Source organism: Sinocyclocheilus grahami, unplaced genomic scaffold (genome assembly GCF_001515645.1).
Source record: "Sinocyclocheilus grahami isolate Dianchi unplaced genomic scaffold, SAMN03320097.WGS_v1.1 scaffold828.1, whole genome shotgun sequence".
NCBI classification, from domain to species: Eukaryota; Metazoa; Chordata; class Actinopteri; order Cypriniformes; family Cyprinidae; genus Sinocyclocheilus; species Sinocyclocheilus grahami.
Genome location: NW_015506007.1, coordinates 101,570 through 123,466, shown reverse-complemented (window position 1 = coordinate 123,466; position 21,897 = coordinate 101,570). Strand labels below are relative to the sequence as shown.

At 38.5% G+C, this 21,897-nt stretch overlaps 1 protein-coding gene across 3 annotated transcripts in view; it reads right to left on the bottom strand.

Moving 5' to 3' along the window:
- The window catches only part of depdc5 (DEP domain containing 5, GATOR1 subcomplex subunit), a 33,203-nt gene that overhangs the window by 603 nt on the left and 10,703 nt on the right, over nucleotides 1-21,897 (bottom strand). Inside the window, exons 3-41 of one of the 3 annotated variants that reach the window (XM_016247196.1) lie at nucleotides 21,114-21,160; nucleotides 20,929-21,014; nucleotides 20,722-20,805; nucleotides 20,587-20,636; nucleotides 19,933-20,002; nucleotides 19,772-19,850; nucleotides 19,622-19,683; nucleotides 19,454-19,523; nucleotides 19,299-19,371; nucleotides 19,116-19,219; nucleotides 18,518-18,592; nucleotides 18,294-18,428; nucleotides 18,150-18,211; nucleotides 17,987-18,060; nucleotides 15,909-15,978; nucleotides 15,749-15,785; nucleotides 15,538-15,658; nucleotides 14,332-14,561; nucleotides 14,043-14,243; nucleotides 13,172-13,307; nucleotides 12,974-13,071; nucleotides 11,805-11,855; nucleotides 8,490-8,673; nucleotides 6,747-6,904; nucleotides 6,485-6,608; nucleotides 6,232-6,399; nucleotides 5,920-6,151; nucleotides 5,689-5,822; nucleotides 5,374-5,485; nucleotides 4,794-4,856; nucleotides 3,858-3,994; nucleotides 3,695-3,775; nucleotides 3,476-3,608; nucleotides 3,289-3,394; nucleotides 2,634-2,873; nucleotides 1,338-1,507; nucleotides 1,002-1,173; nucleotides 281-341; nucleotides 71-153 (exon numbers count right to left, since the gene is read on the bottom strand). In XM_016247196.1, the coding sequence (XP_016102682.1) occupies nucleotides 71-153; nucleotides 281-341; nucleotides 1,002-1,173; nucleotides 1,338-1,507; nucleotides 2,634-2,873; nucleotides 3,289-3,394; nucleotides 3,476-3,608; nucleotides 3,695-3,775; nucleotides 3,858-3,994; nucleotides 4,794-4,856; nucleotides 5,374-5,485; nucleotides 5,689-5,822; nucleotides 5,920-6,151; nucleotides 6,232-6,399; nucleotides 6,485-6,608; nucleotides 6,747-6,904; nucleotides 8,490-8,673; nucleotides 11,805-11,855; nucleotides 12,974-13,071; nucleotides 13,172-13,307; nucleotides 14,043-14,243; nucleotides 14,332-14,561; nucleotides 15,538-15,658; nucleotides 15,749-15,785; nucleotides 15,909-15,978; nucleotides 17,987-18,060; nucleotides 18,150-18,211; nucleotides 18,294-18,428; nucleotides 18,518-18,592; nucleotides 19,116-19,219; nucleotides 19,299-19,371; nucleotides 19,454-19,523; nucleotides 19,622-19,683; nucleotides 19,772-19,850; nucleotides 19,933-20,002; nucleotides 20,587-20,636; nucleotides 20,722-20,805; nucleotides 20,929-21,014; nucleotides 21,114-21,160 (4,373 nt within the window). The remainder of the gene's footprint in view (nucleotides 1-70; nucleotides 154-280; nucleotides 342-1,001; nucleotides 1,174-1,337; nucleotides 1,508-2,633; nucleotides 2,874-3,288; nucleotides 3,395-3,475; nucleotides 3,609-3,694; nucleotides 3,776-3,857; nucleotides 3,995-4,793; nucleotides 4,857-5,373; nucleotides 5,486-5,688; nucleotides 5,823-5,919; nucleotides 6,152-6,231; nucleotides 6,400-6,484; nucleotides 6,609-6,746; nucleotides 6,905-8,489; nucleotides 8,674-11,804; nucleotides 11,856-12,973; nucleotides 13,072-13,171; nucleotides 13,308-14,042; nucleotides 14,244-14,331; nucleotides 14,562-15,537; nucleotides 15,659-15,748; nucleotides 15,786-15,908; nucleotides 15,979-17,986; nucleotides 18,061-18,149; nucleotides 18,212-18,293; nucleotides 18,429-18,517; nucleotides 18,593-19,115; nucleotides 19,220-19,298; nucleotides 19,372-19,453; nucleotides 19,524-19,621; nucleotides 19,684-19,771; nucleotides 19,851-19,932; nucleotides 20,003-20,586; nucleotides 20,637-20,721; nucleotides 20,806-20,928; nucleotides 21,015-21,113; nucleotides 21,161-21,897) is intronic. The other 2 variants (XM_016247198.1, XM_016247197.1) reach the window with 2 other exon arrangements.

Below are 21,897 nucleotides of genomic sequence, written 5' to 3'. Positions count from 1 at the left end.
TGATAACGATAGAGTAAGTAAGTAAAAAAGTAGTGCTAGTATGGTTTATATAATTCATAAAAGCATGTACCTGTTACATGGATGTATTGAGGTTTGTTCTCTGATGGAAAGTTAAAAGCTGATGCTGAGAATTTGTCTTGAACAAAGCCAAATCTTCAAAGAAGAAAGGAAGTTGTTTTAATGAGGAAAAACACAGGACCATTACACCTTGATAAATAGATTTAACTAGAAATAAACTAGATGCACTCAATGAGAAATAATTATTCTACGCTCTCTTTACCTGGAGAGTATGGCCTCCTGGAACAACTGCATTCTTTCCCAGTATGTCTCTGGCTCAAACCCTAAACGAGTACAGCAGTGCCGTAGTGGAGGATATCAAATTTTACTTAACATAAAATGACAAAGGCAGTTCTAAGATATTGAGACAAATTCTATGAAAAACCCCATCCAAGATGGTGGATGAAGGAAAGAAATGTTGATCATAAATTAGTGCTGTCAAACTAATAATCGCATCCAAAATAAAAGTTTTTGCTTACATAGAATATGTTTGTGTACTGTGTATATTTATTATGTATATATAAATACACACCCATGCATGTATATATTTAAGAAAAATGTTACGTTTATATGTTAAATATATTTTTATATAATATAAATTATATGAATATAAATATATACATGTAAATATTTTCAAAGTATATACTGTATGTGTGTGTGTTTATATATACATAATAAATATACACAGTACACACACATATACCATGTAAACAAAAACTTATTTTGGATGCGATTAATCGTTTGAAAGCACTATCATAAATATATTCAAAAGTCATTAAATACCAAAACAGACTATTTACCTAATATTTTTGCACTGAGTATCTAGGATATCACAGTGTTAACTTAGCAATGTGCAAACACCAAAGAGAGACAATGTATTCACAAATATTTATGGACTTCTACAACTATCACACCATTCAATCCGTTACTTTTTCTGTCCTCACCCTCAAACAGGTTATCACAGCCCTCCTTTAGCAGGCACTGGATATTTAGGGGGATAAACAGTTGAGCACGGAGAGGGTCACCATATAGGTACGATGACAAAGCAAAGGGCACCTCCAATACAGGTACAAGCAGGAATCCACAAGATGCTGCCTTTCTGTGCCAGCCTTGCACCTGAAAAAGAGGAGTCCAGTGCTTTAGGACTATGTCTCAACCTTAGATGTTATGTTTGCGCCCTTAGTTGATAGTAGTTAACGACATGCATCTGGTTGGCTATGCTTGATAGTCCTCGACAGTATAAACACCTCGTCACCTCAATCTGCTCATCCTATGCTTACCATTTCAAAGAGTACGGCTGCAGTAACAGCCATCCAGTGCAGCTTGATTTCAAAAGCAGCATTGAGGGAGAAGTTGCCATGGTAATAGCAACTGCACCATTCAGTCCGATCACTGCGATTGTTCACATCAACGTCCAAGGTGACTGTTTTCTGCTCTGGAACCGTGGCAGCTGAGAGGGGAGGGGCAAAAACAGAGCGAGAAAGACAGAGAGAGAGTAGAAATTGCCAAAAGGATGAAATGACAGAGGTCAGGCATGGAGTTATTAAGACCTTTAATGGGTCAATGGAGAGTAATTGCGATAAAAGAGTTTATGGAAATTAGTGCTCATGACATCTGTAATGAAAATTGAGAATGAACTAACAATTCTGAGATCTGGGGCGATTTTCCATCATGCATTGTATTAAAGGCAAGTAGGACGTATGAAGCTTCTTTGGCAGGAAAACACTGAAAGCCGAGTGCACTAGCGCAGTAAGCAAAGTCAGAAAGGCAATGGATTGGCAGAAAAGCTTTGCTCAGGTCTGGGAACAATGCAGGAACATCACTCATCCAGCGGGAACAGGACAGATGGAGGAGAGCAGGAAGAACCCATACCACAGCACTACTGGACCACAGCCACTACTTTACCACATGCACTGCTGGTGTACAAAGCATCATTGAGGCCCACCCAACACAGCGGATTGATTGGTGTATTGGGGCATCAGTCCATGCTCTGATTTTAACAGCTTGCAAAGCAATTTGTTCCCTGATTGGATAGAATACATGTAACCATGCTATTTGGAGAGTGCATGTACTGTGACACCGATTGATGGCTAATTGGGATTGTTATAATTGCAGAATTACAAACACTGTCTACATCAATCAGTCAGAAAGGAAATCAAGGTGTCATCAACATGATTTGGGCATTGCGGGAATGGATGAACAGGATGAACTAAAGGTGTACCACTTTTCTACAACAGCATGCAGTGCCAGAATGGAGAAGAGTCACACAAAGTACAATATCTAGATGGAAGTGGTTGAATCAAAAGCGGTGTTTCCTGAGAAGAATATGTTGTTGCAATGTCAGTGTTTATATGTTAGTTGAGTTGCAGAAGTTTCCAATTGCGCATTGATGTTGGGTTGACTAGTAGATGGCATAGATGATATCTGAAGGCTTTAGTAATATGAGAAGAAATTATTTGACTTTGCGTGACTCATTCACCTAACTAGCCTTCCAGAACTTTCGGGGGAGGGAGTATGGCATACTGCCTTAAGGTGCAGAGCATGGCTGCTCTGGGATCAGAGCCGGCTGTGTGTACCTAGCAGTGCAGCAGCTTGGCTGCGTCCTCCGAAGCTGCGGCTGAAGGAGCTATGCCTACTTGCATACGAGGCTGGCCGGCTGGGCAACCAGGGCAGGAGGAAGGCAGGTAAGTCACAGGGCCGACGTTCCTCCACAACAAAGGCCACCTCAAACCACTTCTTCTGGAACAGGGCGAAGTCCTCCAAAGCTGCGGCAGACCATACATTGGCTCCTGCTGGGGGCAGCTGAGTCGTAGTGGCTGCAGGGAATAGATGTCTGTTTTCATGAAGGGTAGAAGCACCAAGACACAGTCGTGCTAACAATGGGATTGCAGACAGTGATGCTCACGGGATCTGCAACCTGAACACTGATATCAGTTAAAATTACTGGAGCTTGTAGTATCGCTGTGCTGTTGGTTTCTACTCTGCTGCGGCATCCAACTATATGAGGTTGGATATCACTATGCTATCCCTGTGGATCACTGACTTGTGTACTCCGGATATTGCAACTTCTCATTGAAAATGAATGAAGTCCAGTTGCTTTGCAAATCACTGGCTGTGAATCTCCCTTGATACAGTTAGATGCAGTAGAAATGGCAAGCAGCAACCTAGCAACCTGCAGAAACTTGGCAACCCCTAGCTAAGTAATCTTGACACAATCAAGTCGATTCTTACCCTTCTCATTGTCTTTGTCGACAATCCGGTAAAGGTAGAACCCATAGACAAACGTTCGCATGGCATCACCAGAGGCATGCGTAATTAGACCTTCATCCAGCATTTTCTACAGGAGCATCATCGAGATGGTAACATTTTTAAATACAAACACAGACTACTATGATTTTTGCAATGTTCTCAATTTTACCTGCATGATTTCTACTGCAATGCCTTGTGTGGCAACATTCTCCACAGTGCTGACCAGCCAATGTACAACCTCAGCACTGACAAAGCAGTTGGGAGGCAGGCCCCTCTGCTCTGGCAAAAGCTGCACTCCAGTGCTGCAAGCACAGGAAGTCCATTTATAATCACACATGGGTGACATAATAGAACACTAATAAATAATTAAGGATTCAAAGACTCTCACGTGGGATGCTTAATGGCTTCCAGGATCTCCATTAGAGTGGAAGATGAGGAAAGACTCAATCCACTGGATCCTGACTGCCCACTGTAATGCGACATGAAAGTGGCATGTTCTGATTTGAATATAGAGGAAGCCATGTTCTGAATAAGATAAGGCATTCTCTTACCCAGTCTCTACAACAGTGCCTGGGGTTGGGTCTCCTGTGGCTTGGGATGTAGCTGATGTTCTCTCTCCTGGTTGGTTTCCTCCTTTGTCCAACAAACCTCCCTCTATGTGATTTGCTGAAATCTGTTCAGCTGGTAGCTGAGGAACCCAGTGGGAATGTGTCAAGATATCTTCATGCAAGCAAGTTTAAAAACAGCACTGCACAGGACTGACAAGGGGTGCAAAATGCTGAGATATCTTCATGCTATCTGCATCCGGTGACTAGCAGGAATGCATCTTACATAGAAAATATCCGGTACTTGTCTGCACAAATTTTCTACCAATTTCTTTGATGTAACCTCCCTTCGTAAACCACTTTGACATTATTTACCACTTTATTGCATGCTTGTCCATTACTGTGGTATCATAAGGGTGGTATCATGTAGTAAAAAAAAGCAAAATGTGAAGACTCTGCTTTACTTGTTGGTCAGATGGCCTCTTCCCATCTGCTCCTGGCCAGAATTAGTTGCAATGTGGAACAGTTACTGTATGCCACTAGACAAAAATCTGGCTATGTGAGATTAGCAGTACTCTAAATGAGCTCAGGATGTGAAGTGAGAATATATGAAAAGTGCACATGCATTCTTCCATTGGACAACAGGAGTGATGCAGTCTAACACTAAAGCAGAACTCTTAGTGGTTAAGATGTTAAATGAAGTGAATCTAATATGGCTTTTACATTTTATGTTATATTGAGTATGGGTACACAGACAAAGAGGAATGACTCTTCATTATCACTCTGACTACAAAAACACCAAATAGAAACAACAACCTTCACATTTTAATGCTAGTGAGAGGTTGGACAAGTACACAGGCATGCACACATGGTTTATGTACAAACACGCACATTGAGCGAGACAGACGGCTTTCACAGAGCAGAGAGAGGGCAGTGACTGACCTGAGAGTGACAGATGTAGGAGGAACGTGGACTACGAATAAAGTCCAAAATGAAGGCAGCATCCTGTCAGCATTTTAGGAGGAAAACAGCAGAAAGAGAGAAAATAACCCCCAGAGATCAGAGCAAGAACAAGGCAGTAATGGAAGAGGCAAAGGTCAAAAGAGGCAAGGAAGGAGCAAGAAAACATAAACCCACTGCAAATAATATCCATGATTCAATATTGAGACAACTGGAAGACATAAAGAACTAAATGAAAAGCAGGGCTGTGAACTGATTAAAAATGTTGAATTGTATTAATGACACTTTATGCAACTAATCACATATTAACCCCCGATATTACATTATTGTGCCATCTTATAATAGTTGCATTTAATACTAAATTTTAATTCTGTTTCAAACACTGTGATCAGTCTTTAAACCAAGCAGACAAAGGTGAAAATTACACAAAAAAAGCCAGCAAGCAAAACATTGTACAAATATAATAGCTCTCTTTCCCACTCAAAAAGCACAAAGAGGCACACAGGAAGCCAGGAACTACACAACAGCACAGTCCGTCCGGCGGCCTGCCTCGGGCTCTCACCTTACGGGGGCTATCGACATAGGTGGTTGTTAGGGCAACGCTGGCAGCTTCACTGAAAGGTCCACATGATTTCCCACCATGCTGAGCAGCAAGCTGCTGCTCTTCTAAACTCCTGCAGATCAAAGACATCTCACCAGCATTAGAAAAAAGCCTGGAATCTCTGGCATTTTATAAAACCCTTACCATATGCGGCACTAGATAAAAGTCTCAAAAAATCTCATTGTTCCTAGCATGCACAAACACTTGTTTCCCATTGATGTAGCACTGTGGTATTTAATTTTGTTTGGTTTGCCGATATCTGCCTGCACAACTCACTTCTGTGTCTGATCCAGCTCCAGAAGCGCAGAGAGGGCAGAGGTGCCTTTTTTGCCCACAGGGGGCGCTATAGGCTCCAGGATGTAGGATGAGAGGGCTCCTGTCACCTGCAGGCCTTTAATGGTAGCTCCTTTCTGTAATAAACAGAGCAATTGTTATTGTATCACCCTGATGAGTGGTTCTATCCCTTTAATGACTCATTTGTGCTTATCCTGTTAGATGTGCACTTACGCGGATAATTCGATCAGATCGGTGACGGCGACGAATCCTGTTCAGGCCTTCCAAAAAGCGGATAAATCCATCTAAAAGAAACCAGTCGCCGGTGCCAGAGAGGCCATCCCGCCCTGCCCCCATTCCCTCCCCATACACGTCCCAGTGACCCTCACCATCCGCCACTCGCCTGGCTCCGCCCGCTGGCAGCAGCAAGAAGCGCGTGCGCCAGAACTTCAGAGAGTCAATAAGACTGTGGAAGAGAGAGGAATGGGATTTTATGGGCATCTGCCTTTTTTGCATCAGAGCCATGGTGTTAGTAAAGCCACTTGCCTGAAGTCCTCTGAACCAGCAGAGCAGATGTACTGGTCCAGGTAGTTCCATTTGTACTCCTCCAGCCGCTCGTGGCTGAACTCCACCCAAAATGGCAGGAAGTGGGCGTCTGCATGTGGAGGGCACAGATTGTAGCTGTACTGAATCTGTGTGGATTCATAGGGATACCTAGAGACACACAAAACACACTTGAGGGCATTTCTAGAACAAATAACACTGTAAATCGAAACCGAATGACAAAAACCAAACTAACTTTGGGAGGTAACGGGTGACGGTAATGATCTTATCTTTAAGGCAGACTTTATGAAAGGTTCTTCCCATACTGAGCCAGTAAACACTCTCCTCCTCCTCCTCTGGTTTGCGTCGAGACACCAGCCCTGAAAAGCACACCTTTAAATCTCTTACCTGCATTACAATGGAGCATGATTTATAACAATAAGACTAGTATATTTTTCAAAATCCAACTAGTATGCAGAGCTTCGGGGAGGAGGGGGGGGGTGCAGTAGGGGATGTACCTCGGGAATAAAGGGGACTGCTGCTGAGGGGTGGGGCTATAGCCGGCTGTGGCTTCCTGTTAGGCTGTACAATGATCTGGTAGCCCTGCATCAGTCGTTGACAGATGAACTCTTCAAACACCTGATGGGCCGTCATCACTGGAGACTCATCATCACGTCTACAGAAGATTAAGGGCATTCATTTCGGACTAAGATCTTCAATATACATTAAATCTACAGTGGGGTTCAAAAGTCTGAGAATACTTGAGAGAATTTTGCATTTTTCTAGGCAGATAGACTCATTCTCAGTGCTTCGTGGTAACAGGTGGGTGCTAAAGTGTTCTTTTGGCACACTTTTTTTCAGTTCTTTGATTAGTGGAAATTATTTGTAGAATCACGAGTAACAGTTTAATGGTAACAAACATGATTATTTAAATGGCTGAAATAATGGAGGCTGATGGCTTTAACAAAAGCATGTAGCATTAATAACCTCGTAGCTCACAGTAGGTCTGTCTTTAAAGGTTCAAAAGCTACAGTTAAAATAAATTATCCTATGGAGAAAATTCATGTCATTTTTACTCCTAGAAGCCAAATGTTGAACTCTATATTAGCCAATTTATACACTGCCCGGCCAAAAAAAGTCACTGTCTGGATGTAAATAAGCAAAATATTCAAGATTTTAGGATTGGATAATTACTGCAGTGATTAATATGTTTCTGGCATGTTAAATTTTTGGCAATGATGCTTTTAACATTAACAGATGCAGTATGTGGCTTTTTATTTCTTAAACAACCATGTCAGAAGATGTTCCCATGTACGTAATCCAGAATGACAATGGCAAGATTTATCAAGCTTAAATTAGGAAAGATTGGCCACCACAGAGTCTTGAGTTTAGCCCCATTGAAAGTCATTGTGATGTGCTGGAGTAGACTTTACACTGCCTGTCCTTAAAAAGTTGCACACTCTAATATTAATACTAATATTTCATTGGAGCACCTTTAACTTAACACACTTAACTTAACATTGTGCTTTCATTATAACATCTTTTCGAAAATGTCATGCAACATCACATTTATTTCCACGAAGAGTTAATAAGCATACATTTTTGGCCGAGATCTTGTATTGACATTGGGAGAATTGAACCACTCTTGTGAACTCGACTGCAGCACATCCCAAAGACTTTCAATGGGGTTAAGCTCAGGACACTGGTGGTAAATTAAAGCAATGATTCCTCATGCTCAGTAAACCCCTAATTTACAGTTTGGGGCCAATTAATCTTGACATTGTCATCCTTGAATATGGACATGGGTATGTCTTCCAACATGGTTGTTTAAGAAATAAAAATGTACACACTGCAAAAGAGGTTAAAAGAATTGTTGCAAAACATACAGCATGCCAGAAACATATTAATCACTGCAATAATGATCCAATTCTAGACTCTTCACTGTTTGTTTATTTAATCCAAACAGATTTTTTTATTTTTGGGTGACTATATTCTAATTTGTTGAGATAGTGAATTGGTGGGTTTTTGTTAAATGTGAGCCAAAATCATCACAATTAAAAGAACCAAAGACTTAAACTACTTCAGTCTGTGTGCATTGAATTTATTTAATACACAAGTTTAACAATTTGAGTTGAATTACTGAAATAAATGAACTTTTCCACAACATTCTAATTTATTGAGATGCACCTGTATATAGTGCATAAAATACGAAAGCCTTTTTTTTTTTTACCTATACCACCTAACCCCTAATGTCTTTGTACCTCTCCAGGTCAGTGTGTGGCAGCAGGTCGTAGCATCCCTCTGTGTAGTCATTCTGCAGGGTTTGGCGGTCGGGAAAGTAATCGGTGGTAAGCGGGAGGCAGGCGGGAGTGGTGAGGGACTTCCAGTCCACCCCAACCGTGCAGCAGAAACTAGGCACTGTCGGAGGGGCAGACAGCAGCAGGACTTCAGGGGCACCCCCATCACACACACACAGCGGCCCACAGCGCATGACACGCGTACCACACGTAAGCAACAGATTGCATTCATACACATTCACACGTAAGGCCCGATTGAAAATTAGCAGACAGATTGAGAGAGAAAGAAGCAGAAGAAGAGAGGGTGAACCGTTTCAGGCAGACAGACACATACCAACACGCAGAACAAGGAGAAAGAGTGAAAGAGAAAGTGGGAAAAGAAAAAGGAGTGGGTTACCATCATTGTCATAATTGAACTGAAATTACAGTGAACACTATGTGCAAAATTAACATGCACTAAAGACACTGTGAGCATCGTGACATCACTGATGAGTAATAAGTGTGAACAGCCATCTGTACAAACACACGATTGGCAGAAAAGACGACCAGTACTTGTAGCATTCAGGCAAGGCATGCGTATGAGTGTGGCAGTGTGATTTTACATACTTGTGATTGGTGAGTTTATTGAGGGTTCCAAAGCTTGTGAGTGGGAGGGAACTGAAGTTTGATACTTGATTAGAGAGAAAGGGGAATTTTGGAAATAGAGGAATCCCCGGGGAAAGATGGTACAGAGAGAAAGCCAGAAATACCATTATAATCTGAGGTGGAATTCACTAAGAATAAATAGCGCACAATGCTAGCGATGTTTAGTTATCGTTTTAGCACCTGATTCAGTTCACTGTCATTACACTCAACACATCTTTTTCTGTCGGCTATCTATGTTAGAGGAGTCTTATTTGTAAATATCACTAGCTAATTAAAATGCTAGCTTAGCCAACGCACTAACTGAATAAACATTCAATTCTTATTTTTGAATATCACTAGCCGAATAGCATGCTAGCTTATCCTATGCCCCTAATATCAAACAAATGTTCAAAATTTGTGAATATCATTAGCTGATTAATGTGCTAGTTTAGCCTACTACACCCTTCATACTCTAATGCAGTGGTTCTCAAAATGTGGTACAAGTATCACTAGTGGTACTCTCTCTAGTGGTATGCAGAGGAATCACTAAATTAAATATAAATTCATGTTCAAACACAATATATTTCAATTTAATCTTTATTTATTATTTTTTTACATTTACGTACAGTGCCGTTTTTATTTAACTTTTATGTAATTTTAATTTAATCATTATTTATGTTTTTTATTTACCTGTATGTAAGCACAGTGCCGTGTTAGGGCCCTATCATACACCCGGCGCAATGCGGTGCAAGGCGCGGCGCAAGTGTTTTTGCTAGTTTCAGCTCGACGCAGTTTTCATTTTCACGTCCTGTGCCACGTTGTTTAAATAGCAAATGGATTTGCGCCCATGGGTGTGCTGGTCTGAAAACGAGGTGTGTTCAGGCGCATTGCTGGCGCGTTGCTATTTTGAGGCAACTGAAATAGACTGCGCCATAGACCAACTCAAACCTGGTCTAAAGTCAATGGCGCAGTAGTTTTTTTGTTATTTAAACAGCGCGTTAGTAATATGCGCCTAAAGGCGTGCCCACAACGCACGTACACTCTGCTTATTACACACACAGGGATGCACAGCAGCACACAAACATGCCAAATATTAAAAATTAAAGGATTGCAATGTAAAAGATTATTATTGTGTAGGCTACATAAATATAAAAATGCCTACATGTCATAATGGATAGTCATTGCATGTATCAGAATTAGGCTACCTATTTGCTCGTGCACGAGCAGCTCCATTTCATCTCTGGAGATGTGTTCTGTCTTTGCGCTTGCAAATTCCGCCGTGTAAATAGCAAATCCGCCATGGCACGAGCGCAACTGGCTCTTAAATGGAATGGGAGATGACACTCTGATTGGTTTATTGCACGTTACGCCCAAAAAACACCCATTACTCATTAAGAGAATAGGGACAACCCGTTTAGACCATGCGCCCGGGTGCGCCGACCGTTTTCCTGTCGTTAAACTAGGAAAAGTGGATTCGGACACGCCCTGAGTGCACCTGCGCCGTGCGCTTTAGACCATGTGCTTAGATCGTTAAAATAGGGCTCTTAATGTTCAAACTGTGTATTTACAACGTTAAAGTGGCTGACAACAACAAATATTCTTATTAGGAATAAAACTGCCTAGTTTTTCAACTGTGCAGTGCTGTATCTGAATAGTTAGGCCTACTACGCTACTGTATTTTAATGTTGGTCATTATGGTGGTACTTGAAGAGCCAAATATTTTCTGAGATGGTACTTGGCATAAAAAGTTTGAGAACCACTGCTCTAATGGCACAGGTGTTCAATTCTTATTTGTGAATATTATTAGCCAATTAACATGTTAGCTTAACCTACACCTTTTTACACCATATTGGAACGAATGTTCAATCCTTATTTGTGAATATCACTAGCCAATTAATGTGTTAGCTTAGCCTACACCCAAGAAACCCCAACTGAACAAATGTTCAATTCTTATTTGTTAATATCACTAGCCGATTAGCATGCTAGCTTGGCCTATACATTTTACAGCCTATTGGAACAAAGTTCAATACTTATTTGCAAATATCTTTAGACGATTAGCAAGCTAACTTGGCCTACACATTTTACACACTAATGGAACAAATGTGTAATTTTTATTTTTGAACATCAATAGCCAATTAGCATGCTAGCTTACCCTAACCCCTTTACACTACAACTGAACAAAATGTTTAATTGGTCAGACAATAACAAATTGATAACAAACGCTCAAGTGGCGCAACTGTTTAGTGAATTCCCTCAGAAGTTGTGGACCACCTTTTTCGCTCATCAAACTTTCACCCATAAACAACACAGCCACTCAACTATGATCTACCGCACTGGCTTGAGATACCCAAACAACCTTATACAAAGATAAAGAACAGCAATTCCCTCAAAGGCACACCTGACTTGAGGTTACTAACCCAAAAGTGTCAAAATCAAAAGGTACAAGCAAAGACTTAAATACCTTAAATCATTCAACAATAAATCCAAGATTTCCTTCCCAAGCCCCTTCCCCATTGAAATTTGAATGTATTTAAGTAATTGCAGCTAACAAATGTATATTTCTGAGGGTCTATATGTGGCAAATTTTCCTTCATGTTGGATTGAATGGACACTGGAGATGTGATTTGTTTTCTTCAATGACGGGGAAGAACTCACTCGGATCTGGACTGGAGTAATCCTCAAAGGAACCACGGTTCACTGGTGTTCCTATAAAAGCAAGAGCAGTAACAACATGAACTCAACATCTGGTTTCAGAGAGAACAGTCATTTGATGATCAAATATTGTGATAAAAATTTTGGGGAAAAAGTGAGTGGCCCCAAGAAGTATTCACTGGTCATACTTAATAATGCATGAATGTCATGTAGCAGAGAATTCTGATTTCTCTCATACGATTCTGGTTTCTTGCCAATGGCATTAAAGGGACAGTTCACCCAAAGATGAAAGTTTTGTCATCATTTACTCACCCTCCACTTGTTCCAAACTTTCTTTCTTCTGTTGAGCTAAGATATTTTGAAGAATGTTGGTAAGAAAAAACAAGCCAATGGCTGCCGTCAACTGTTTGGTTACCAACATTCTTCAAAATATTTTCTTCTGTGCTCAGCAGAAGAAAGAAACTAATACTGGTTTGGAATAACTTGAGGCTGAATATATGACATTTCTGGTTGAACTAGTAGTTTTGAGTAACAAATATTGACAAATGAATTAATGCAATTTTTATTTCAATTAATTCCTTAACTCATAATTGTACCTTTAATCACATTAACAAAAAGTCAGTAATTACACTGATTTAAGTCTTAAAAGAACCTAAACGGACCGGCTCATGAGAATCATTCGCTGCATGTTTTTTGAATTGCTGCAAAAAAACAAAGGAGTCATTTGTTTGGGACTCAGACTACACAAGTTGTGTTTTATGTCTTTGATTTCCTACAAAGGGCCAACTCGTATAAGTTCATTCATTCAGGAATGAGACTACACCAGTCACGCTGCAAGGTTTTTGATTCACAATGAAGAACCAGCTCAAGAGTCATTTGTTTGGGACTTGGACTACACTAGTCACATTGTATGTTTTTGATACGCTAAAAAGAACCAACTCATAAAAATCATCTGTTTGGGAATCAGACTATACCAGCTGCATTTTATGTTTTTGTTTTGCTACAAAGAACTGACTCCTAAGAATCATACATTTGGGAATCAGACTACCCTTCTCATGCTACATATTTTTTGATCAACTACAAAGAATCAGCACTTACAGTTCATAAACTGTATAAATATCTTTTTTAGGGCCAGTGTATAATAGTAGGTTATACAAGTGAAAATAAATCACCAGTGCTGTTGCTACTAGATGGGCTTCCGGAGACATTATCAGGAACTCCCGTGATATACAGTCCATTCTCTCCTGCATGACGGGCTGCGGTCCGCTTGCTAAAACACACACATTTACACCATTATTAGTCTCTAGCTTTATCACATTGGTACATTTTCCCTTTCCAAATAACCTCTTACTCATGTGTGCGTGACTGACCTTCCCATAGCTTCGTGATAGGCCAGTTCCAGCAGTTCGGCGGAGGTACGAGCCGGATCTCTCTGCTCACTACCCTGCAGCTCAGCCATGTTCTGTCGCGTCTGATGGTGGATCTGGATTGCCTCTCCAGAAGGACCTTGAACACCCACACAATATCATATAAAACATGTAGAGGACAGACTCTAGTTTAGCAGTCATTATGCAGTGCTGGGCAGATTTGTCTTCTTACAAAACGTATTCTGTTACGCAAATTACATGACAAAAATTGTGGTTAGTAACTTAATCCATAACATTACACATTCCAGGTAATATAATCTGACTACTTTTAGATTACTTTTGGCCTAACTTGTTTATCCCATTGATTTAAATTGGATACTCTTGTACCATATTGATATAAAAATACAAAGAGAAAGAAAAGATATTCCATTTGTAGTTATTAACATTATTTAACATCAGTGTTTCCCAAACTGGGGTTCGTGAAGGAACTGCAGGGAGTTCATGAGTTTAAAGGGATAGTTTGGAACGACATGAGGGTGAGTAATTAATGACAACATTTTCATTTTTGGGTGAACTAACCCTTTAATGAAAAGCTAATATTTCATTAAATCTTAAAAATGTCAAATTAATAACTGAATCTTTTATAAAATTACAACAAACAAACTAAAATACTTTTAAAAGATGAAATATTATACTTGTTTACCTGCATATCATGCGACCATGTGAATAATATGTATTCTTGTAAATGTCTGATTATGAGTATTTTACTATGTAATCTGATTACGCAACCCAGATTAGATGAAATTGTTTACTACCCAGCACTGTCATTATGCAAAACATTTGACCACAGAATGCAGACATGTGTATCACTTACCCACAGGAAATGTGTGCATCCAGCGGCGGCGGTTGGAGGTGAGTTTCATTGGCATGCGTGAGGGGGCGAACGGGTTGATGAGGGCCCTCTGCGGCGTGTACCCGCCAGGCCGTATGTGCAGGGTGGACTCAGCGCTTCCCACCGTGAAGCGGCCCGGAGCACTGGAGTCCCTCTGGGATTCTACCATCTTTTCTAGCAATTCTGCAAGGAGACAGACAAGAAGTAGCAAACATCAACCAGATGTTTCAGTCTACATCAACACACAGGTGCACTCTGGTGGGTTCTGTACCTCTTGTGCAACTGGTGTACCCCAGGGAGCTGCTGACCTCGTATTGGCCCTGAGCTGGGCGTGGGATGAGCAGGACGTTGGAGATGTGGCTCAGACTGTCATCTGATGCCAGGCTCCTCTGTTCTTCTGGTCCTGTAGGCCTGGTTGGGGGAGAACTGCCCACTACACCTCCACCAACACCTGTTGAGCCCCAACTTTTCCTGCTGGTTGACTCCCTCTCCCGACTCGACCTGACACACAAGATCAGAGGCTAAATGTATAAACTGTCATGTATGTGCGCAAAGAAAACAAAAATAATTTATTCAACAATTCTTCTCCCCGAGTTACCGTCTTTCTCTTCCCGCCAGAGTTCCACAACACATACGCATACTTTCCCCTGAACATAATCAACATAATCAGCGTTGTTTTTGATTTCATCAAAATATCTTAATTTGTGTTCTGAAGATGAACAAGGTCTTACGGGTTTGGAACGACATGAGGGTGAGTAATTAAAGACAGAATTTTCATTTTTGGGTGCACTATCCCCTTTAACTGAAATTGTACAGTTGTTTATGTTTTTCTGCGGTTTAAATACTGAATATGCAATTACATGAAACATGACACATTTCAGCAAGTTGTACGGTTTCTTTCAACATACCTTCCGATGTTCATTCATGTGTCGCTTGAAGTGAGGTGCTTGTTCTGTCACGCTACATTAAACAGTGCTAAAACTATTTATTGTATGATTTTCATAATAAAACTGACAGGATTTTGAAAGTTGAGCCTTTGTTTCATATCAAAAGTAACAAAGCACAAAGCTTATTGTGAGTGACTATTGGATGATATAATTTTTAGTGATGTTTTGTTCACATGTAAACAGAAAACAGCACAGACTAAAAGACTCATCAAAATAAAGATCTATTAGAATCAAGAAATTGATATGGTCAACCCAGCCCTAGTGTCCATACAAAATGGACACTGACATACTGTCATAATGCATCTTATCAAATGTCACTATTTCTGTCAATGATCTCAGCCATCCAAAAATGTATTCAATTAATTTTCAATATTTTGGGGTAATTTTGGTGCATCACTAATCCTAACATGAAGTGTCTTCCCATCCAGAAGCTCAAAGCAAGCAGATTTGTAACACTGCAGTCACAATTCAAGGAATGGTTCACCCAAAAAATGAAAAACGATGACAGGATTTTTATTCTTTTAACGTACCTGAAGTTGGTGGACCTCTGGGCTCTGGAAGGTCCAGGAAGCCTGAAGACCTGAGAATCATACGCATCATAGTCCACCTGGATCGGTAGGCTGTTCTCAGCATCTTTTGGTGCACCAAGAGCTGAGAAAGACAAATCCAGCTCAAGTCAGATCACAGTAAGTCTTACACAATCTTGAACTAAACTATAAAACCTACTAGTGACCTACTTACAGTGTTCTTTGCTGCTTTTAGCTTTCTCAGCATGAGCCTTAAAATGAAAACACATCAGAACGACAGCAGCTTCAATAGCAGTTTTACAAACATTAAGTCGTTCTCATAATAAAAATATTATGTCACAAGGTGTTGTCGGTTAAAGTGCAATATTTCTAACCTTTTTTCCAGCCAGCTTGATCCGTGGTGTAAAACAGCTGCATGAGTTCTGGCTCTTTGATGTGTAAAAGCTGTAGAATTCATATTTATTATAGTGAGCTCAACTGCATTAACCTAGGCTGGCTGATCTGGCCAAAAATAGTATTATAATATTCTTTCATACTATTAATTGGGAAATGTATCATCAAAAATTTTGTCTAATGAAATGAATTCATGAAACTAACAACCAAAACAATATTTTAAAATATAATAACAGTAATCAGTGTATATACTGTACATATATACATATACATATGTATGTATATATATATATACTGTACAATACTAATCAAAAGATTTGAACAGTAAGATTTTTTTATGTTTTTAAAGCTTGCATTTATTTGATCCAAAATACAGCAAAAACAGTAATATTGTGACATATTTTTACTGCTTTCTATTTGAATATATTTTAAAATGTAATTTATTCCTGTGATCAAAGGTAAATTTTCAGCATCATTACTGCAGTCTTCAGTGTCACATGATCCTTCAGAAATCATTCTAATATACTGATTTGCTATCAGTAAATCAGTAAAAAACACTTGTGTTCTCTTACTGTTCAAGAACTTTTGACTGGTAGTGTGTGTGTGTATATATATATATATATATAATATAATATCTGTTAAAATAATAATAATAATAACGATATTGGTTTAATAAACTGTATTATTATTATTGCTCTGAGAGGTCATTTATTTCTCTATAATAAAATAGATGACAGACAACGCTTTTCTAGATGTAGCAAGGCTCTTACACCTTTTCCAAAGTAAAATTCAAGCACTTTCAAGGTGTATTTTTAAGAATACATGCTTGAATTCTTCACTTTAAATCAGATGTTATTGTGCTAATAAAAAAACACTGATCTGGATTGCACTGACTAATACAAATAGCCAAAATACAGTATATAAATTATATAAAATGTAAAAAAAAAAATTAAGAATTTACAGGGTATCTGCAGCATTTTTAAAATAAAATGTAAGGCTTTTTAAGACCTGCACAAATAAAATAAATACTGTATGAGCGGGGTAGAGCAATGTCTATGGTAACATTTGAACGACTGGTAACAGAAAATGACTGAAAAACATGATTTGCAGGTCAAAAACAGGTTTTTCACAAATAAATAAAGTGTTATATAATGATAAACCTCACATTTCAGCCTTTTAAACTATTTTTAAGAAAAGGGATTAGTCAAAATTAGCTATAAATTATTATGTTAATTTAACACACACACACACACACACACACACACACAAATCTTTGTTAATCTTTAGGATTTTTGAAGGCACATTAGCAATTTCGCATCGTTCTGAACAAGAACAGTAAATTGCCAGCAGGTGGCGCATTTGGAACGGCACAACAACTGTTTCCCTGGTAACGACTGTACATAAAGCAGCACTGCTTATTAACACTACATTATATGTAGGCAAGATGAAATGAAAATGCCATCAAAACTTTTCTGAAGGCAAGTGGTTTCCTTCAGAAATATTTTCATGTCAAAACACCTGCGCCACGTTTTGACATTGTTTTGTTTGTTTATTCAATGAAATCATACCCTTATGAAGTTAATCGTCACATTAAGCCATATCATGATTCTTGTCTTTCTGTCCTCACGTTTTAAGACATCTTGAAATTATAATAAAGTCTTTTCTTGTACCGTTTAAGGCATTTTAAGTCTTTTTATGTCCTTAAATTTGAAGTGACAATGTCGATTAAGTCTTTGTGTGGGGGAAACGACACGTCATATTCGTGACATTCTTCACATTGGTAATTTTAGTAGCATGAAAAACAAAATGGTTATTCTATTTGGGATTGAAACATACAGAAAAGAGCAACAAACGTTCGGACCATCACTGAAACGGATGATTTCAGTCTGGCATGAGCTCACTGAATCTCGCGGTCTAAACTGCAAAATGAATTTCTTGTTTACATCGTTTCTGCACTGTTGTTTATGATGACAGTATTCGAGAGAGAGCAGAATACATTCAGTGAAAGCATGATCTGAACACAACCTAGCAGTCAATAGCAACAACTCTCAAATCTCACCTGTGGTTGATCCAGTGAGGAAGATTGTAGTCATCACCAATTCTAGAGTCTCCATGCACTGTGCGGTTATGCAACTAATAAAATGATATAAAAAAAAAAGTTCACCCCATTTAGAAGTATTAAATCATTCATATCTGATTTTACGCTCAAATGCCAAACCAACCTTGAAGAGTGGAACAGCGTGGAGGGGCTGCTCTCCCATGCATACCAGATCAACACCGATGCCTGTTAGGAGGATATCATCCCATTAGCGTCCACCGCTCTGTGCTACAAGACAAACAACGAAATGTACAGCACACCCACTGACCGTTGTCAATCATGCGCTGTTTGGTGAGGATCATGAGCAAGCGGTCCACCTCGAACACACCCTCTCCTGGAGTAATGACCACTGACATCTGGCCCGTACGGTCAAAGTTACGGTTGATGTAGTGCTTGTCGAAGACTGAAAGACACAAAACAGGACACTGATATCAGGACAAACAGCTCTACTGAAGTGCTGTGGGACTTTAGACTAAATGTACAATTACAAACCATTGAAAGACAAGTTGATAGCTTCCAGATAATTTCCCTGAGCGGCAGTGGAATTGTGCCCGCACAGGAATCCATCTGCAATAACAAAAGACATTAACATAATGTAAATCTTAGACTGTTACCCTTTCAATAATGCCATTTTCTATTTTCAACATTGGTCATAATAATAAATGTTTCTTGTGCAGCAAATCAGTATATTAGAATGATTTCTGAAGGATCATGTGACACTGAAGACTGGAGTAATGATGCTGAAAATTCAGCTTTACATCACAGGAATAAATTGCATTTTAATTAGGGCTGTCAGTCGATTAAAAATTTTAATCTAATTAATTACGTGACGTGTTGATTAATTAATCGAAAAAATGTATGGAGTTGTTACCCTGCATCATATTTGTCAGCAATCAACTGTATGAAATGTATGACGACGTACAGGTCTGGGGGCGGGGCCAGTGCGTTAACTGCGTTAAAATATTTTAATTGTGTTATTTTTTCATAGCTAATTAAGTTGACGCGTTAAACTGACAGCCCTAATTTTAATATATATATATATATATATATATATATATATATATATAGTATAACAGGACTGCATACGCACCTGCTCCTTTAAGACGCACGAGCACAGGATATTGTATGAAGAGTTTTTTAATGGTGATGAGCAGAGATGTCCACTCATCACGCCTTTCATTCTGGGCGACCACCCTGCAAGAGAATGAAAATAAGGACTGCTGCTTAAACTATTACAAAGCTGCCATTCTTAATGCTTAGAGAAGTTCTGGACCTGTAGAAATCCTCATAATAACATCCCTCATGGTCTTGTCGGACTGATGCTCTTTGGAGCTCTGGGAACTCTTCTACATGAAGAAAGATAGATATAGTCAATTATTATTATTCAAATCATAAAACCCAAGCGCTGTTTAAATATTAAACAATTACCCAGTGATTTGGCAGAGTAGAAGGTACGAGAGAACAACACCACTGTAACCTCATGGCTGCAGTTCTTCTCCTAGAAAAATTGATATATTTTAACAATCCCACAGTGCCACAATCAGCTATATTGTGCAGATAACATTACTACTGGTAAATGGTAAAGCTGACACTCACTTTCCATTTAGCAAACAGATCTGAGAGGAAACCATTGACAGCTTTCTCAAAGTAAAGATCACCTGTGAATGAAGACAGCAGCTTAAAAATCCTGGAATAACAGATTTACTCTTCAAATATGCATAATGGTTAAAAAAAAGGTCTCTTCACCATAGATATCAAAGTCCCACATCTCACAGCTCATCTGAATGAATATATAAACCATGGCAGAGGTGGACCGAAACACCACCTAGGTGGAGAAAACATGTGGGGGAAAAAATGTATAGTGATGGATAGTAACACAACTTGAATTTCCAAAGAAACTTTCTCACCCTTGTATCTTCACTAATGTAGCCACAAGTGACCTTCTCTCCTTTTACCCACAATTCACTGGCCTGGGCCCTGAAACCATGATAAAACAATTATTTAGTTAGACATACACTATTGTTCAAAAGTTTGGGTTCATTAAGATTTGTTGTCTCAAATGTTTTCTCTTATGCTCACCAAGACTACAGTAAAAACAGTAATACTGTGAAATATTAGTACAATTTAAAATTACAGTTTTGAATATTTTTTCAAATGTAATTTATTCCTGTGTTGCAAAGCTAAATTTTCAGTATCATTACTCTAGTCTTCAGTGTCACATGATCTTCAGAAATCATTCTAATATGCTGATTTGCAGCTCAAGAAACATTTTTTTATAATTATCAATGTTGAAAAAAAGTTGTGCTGCTTCATATTTTTGAGGAAACTGTGATAGAACAGAAAAAAGTGTACCATTTTAAATGTCTTTCCTGTCACTCTTGATCAATTTAAAGCATCCTTGTTAAATAAAAGTTTTCACTTCTTTCAAAAACATAAAAAAACTGACCCAAAACTTTTGAACAGTAGTGTATAAGTCATTGTACATATACTTGTGACTGTAAAATACTTAAATTGATGAATCAGAATCAATCCAGACAGCCTGTAATAATGGATGTTGTTACCTGATCCCTGCAAATTCTACTTTCTGTGTCACATACGCACATGTGCTCACCTGAAAGAACATCATAGAGACATAAAGATCATTACAAGGCATCAAAAATGAACATCCCATGCAGATTTGAATCTAATCTACTCACTAAGCTCTTCTTCAGTCTCCACATGTCTCCTCGTCCAATATACTGATCTTTGAAGGTGAGCTCCACCAGATCCAAAGTCACATCCTTTACATTTCAATGGAGCATTTAGGTAATACGGTATGATGAGCGGCTGTGCTATATTGTAAATATAGTCTTTTAAATAAAATAGCAGGACTGTGCAATAAAGTGTATTTCTGTATAAAATACCTTTGGGTCCACAATATTGATGATGATGTCCTGGTAGGCGCGAAGTTTGAAGGCCTGAGCCACTGTCTGATCTACACTGATAGTTTCTGTTTGTGGAAAAAGAGAAAATTTGTTTAGAAAATGAACAAGATAAAGCCAATTAATAGTTACTAGTACATAAAATTAAGCGCTAATTTAAAAAACACCTTTCTGCAGGTCTTCTTTCAAACTCTTGACCTGCAGCAGTAGAGGACTAAGACAAAGACACAGAAATTATAAACCAATTATTGATGCATATATTAATATACCGATTACAATTTATTTTACAGCATGTGTATTTTACAGCAGTGTACTTACCCCAGAAACTATTGGGTAAGGCAAGGTAACTACAAAGGTTAAGTTAGGTTTAGAGGTAGGTTCAGGGTTAGTACCTAGTTATCACCCAGTTATTAGAATTGTTATAAAAAGTACATAGTATGTACACATGGAACAAGACTGTAAAATAAAGTGCTACCAATGTACCATGCAAAATACAACACTGTATAATATAGAAGACAACAGTGTTCATTTATTAATACATTTAATTAGCTTTAATTTTGATATTTTCTGTTTTCTTTATGATTTAAGTTTTAGTAATTTTGTTGTGTTTTTGTTAAAAAAATAAAAATGAAAATTGTTGTTAATAAATGTATTTTATTTAAACATTTTCTCACACACACACACACACACACACACACACACATACATATATATATATATATATATACGTTTTAGTAATTTTGTTGTATGTTTTTGTTAAAAAAGAAAAATTATTATTGTTAATAAATATATTTTATTTAAACATTTTATTTCACACACACACACACACACACACATATATGTTTTAGTAATTCTGTTGCATGTTTTTATTAAAAAAATTAAAATGAAAATTATTGTTGATACATTTATTTTATTTACACATTTTATTTCACATATATGAATATATATATA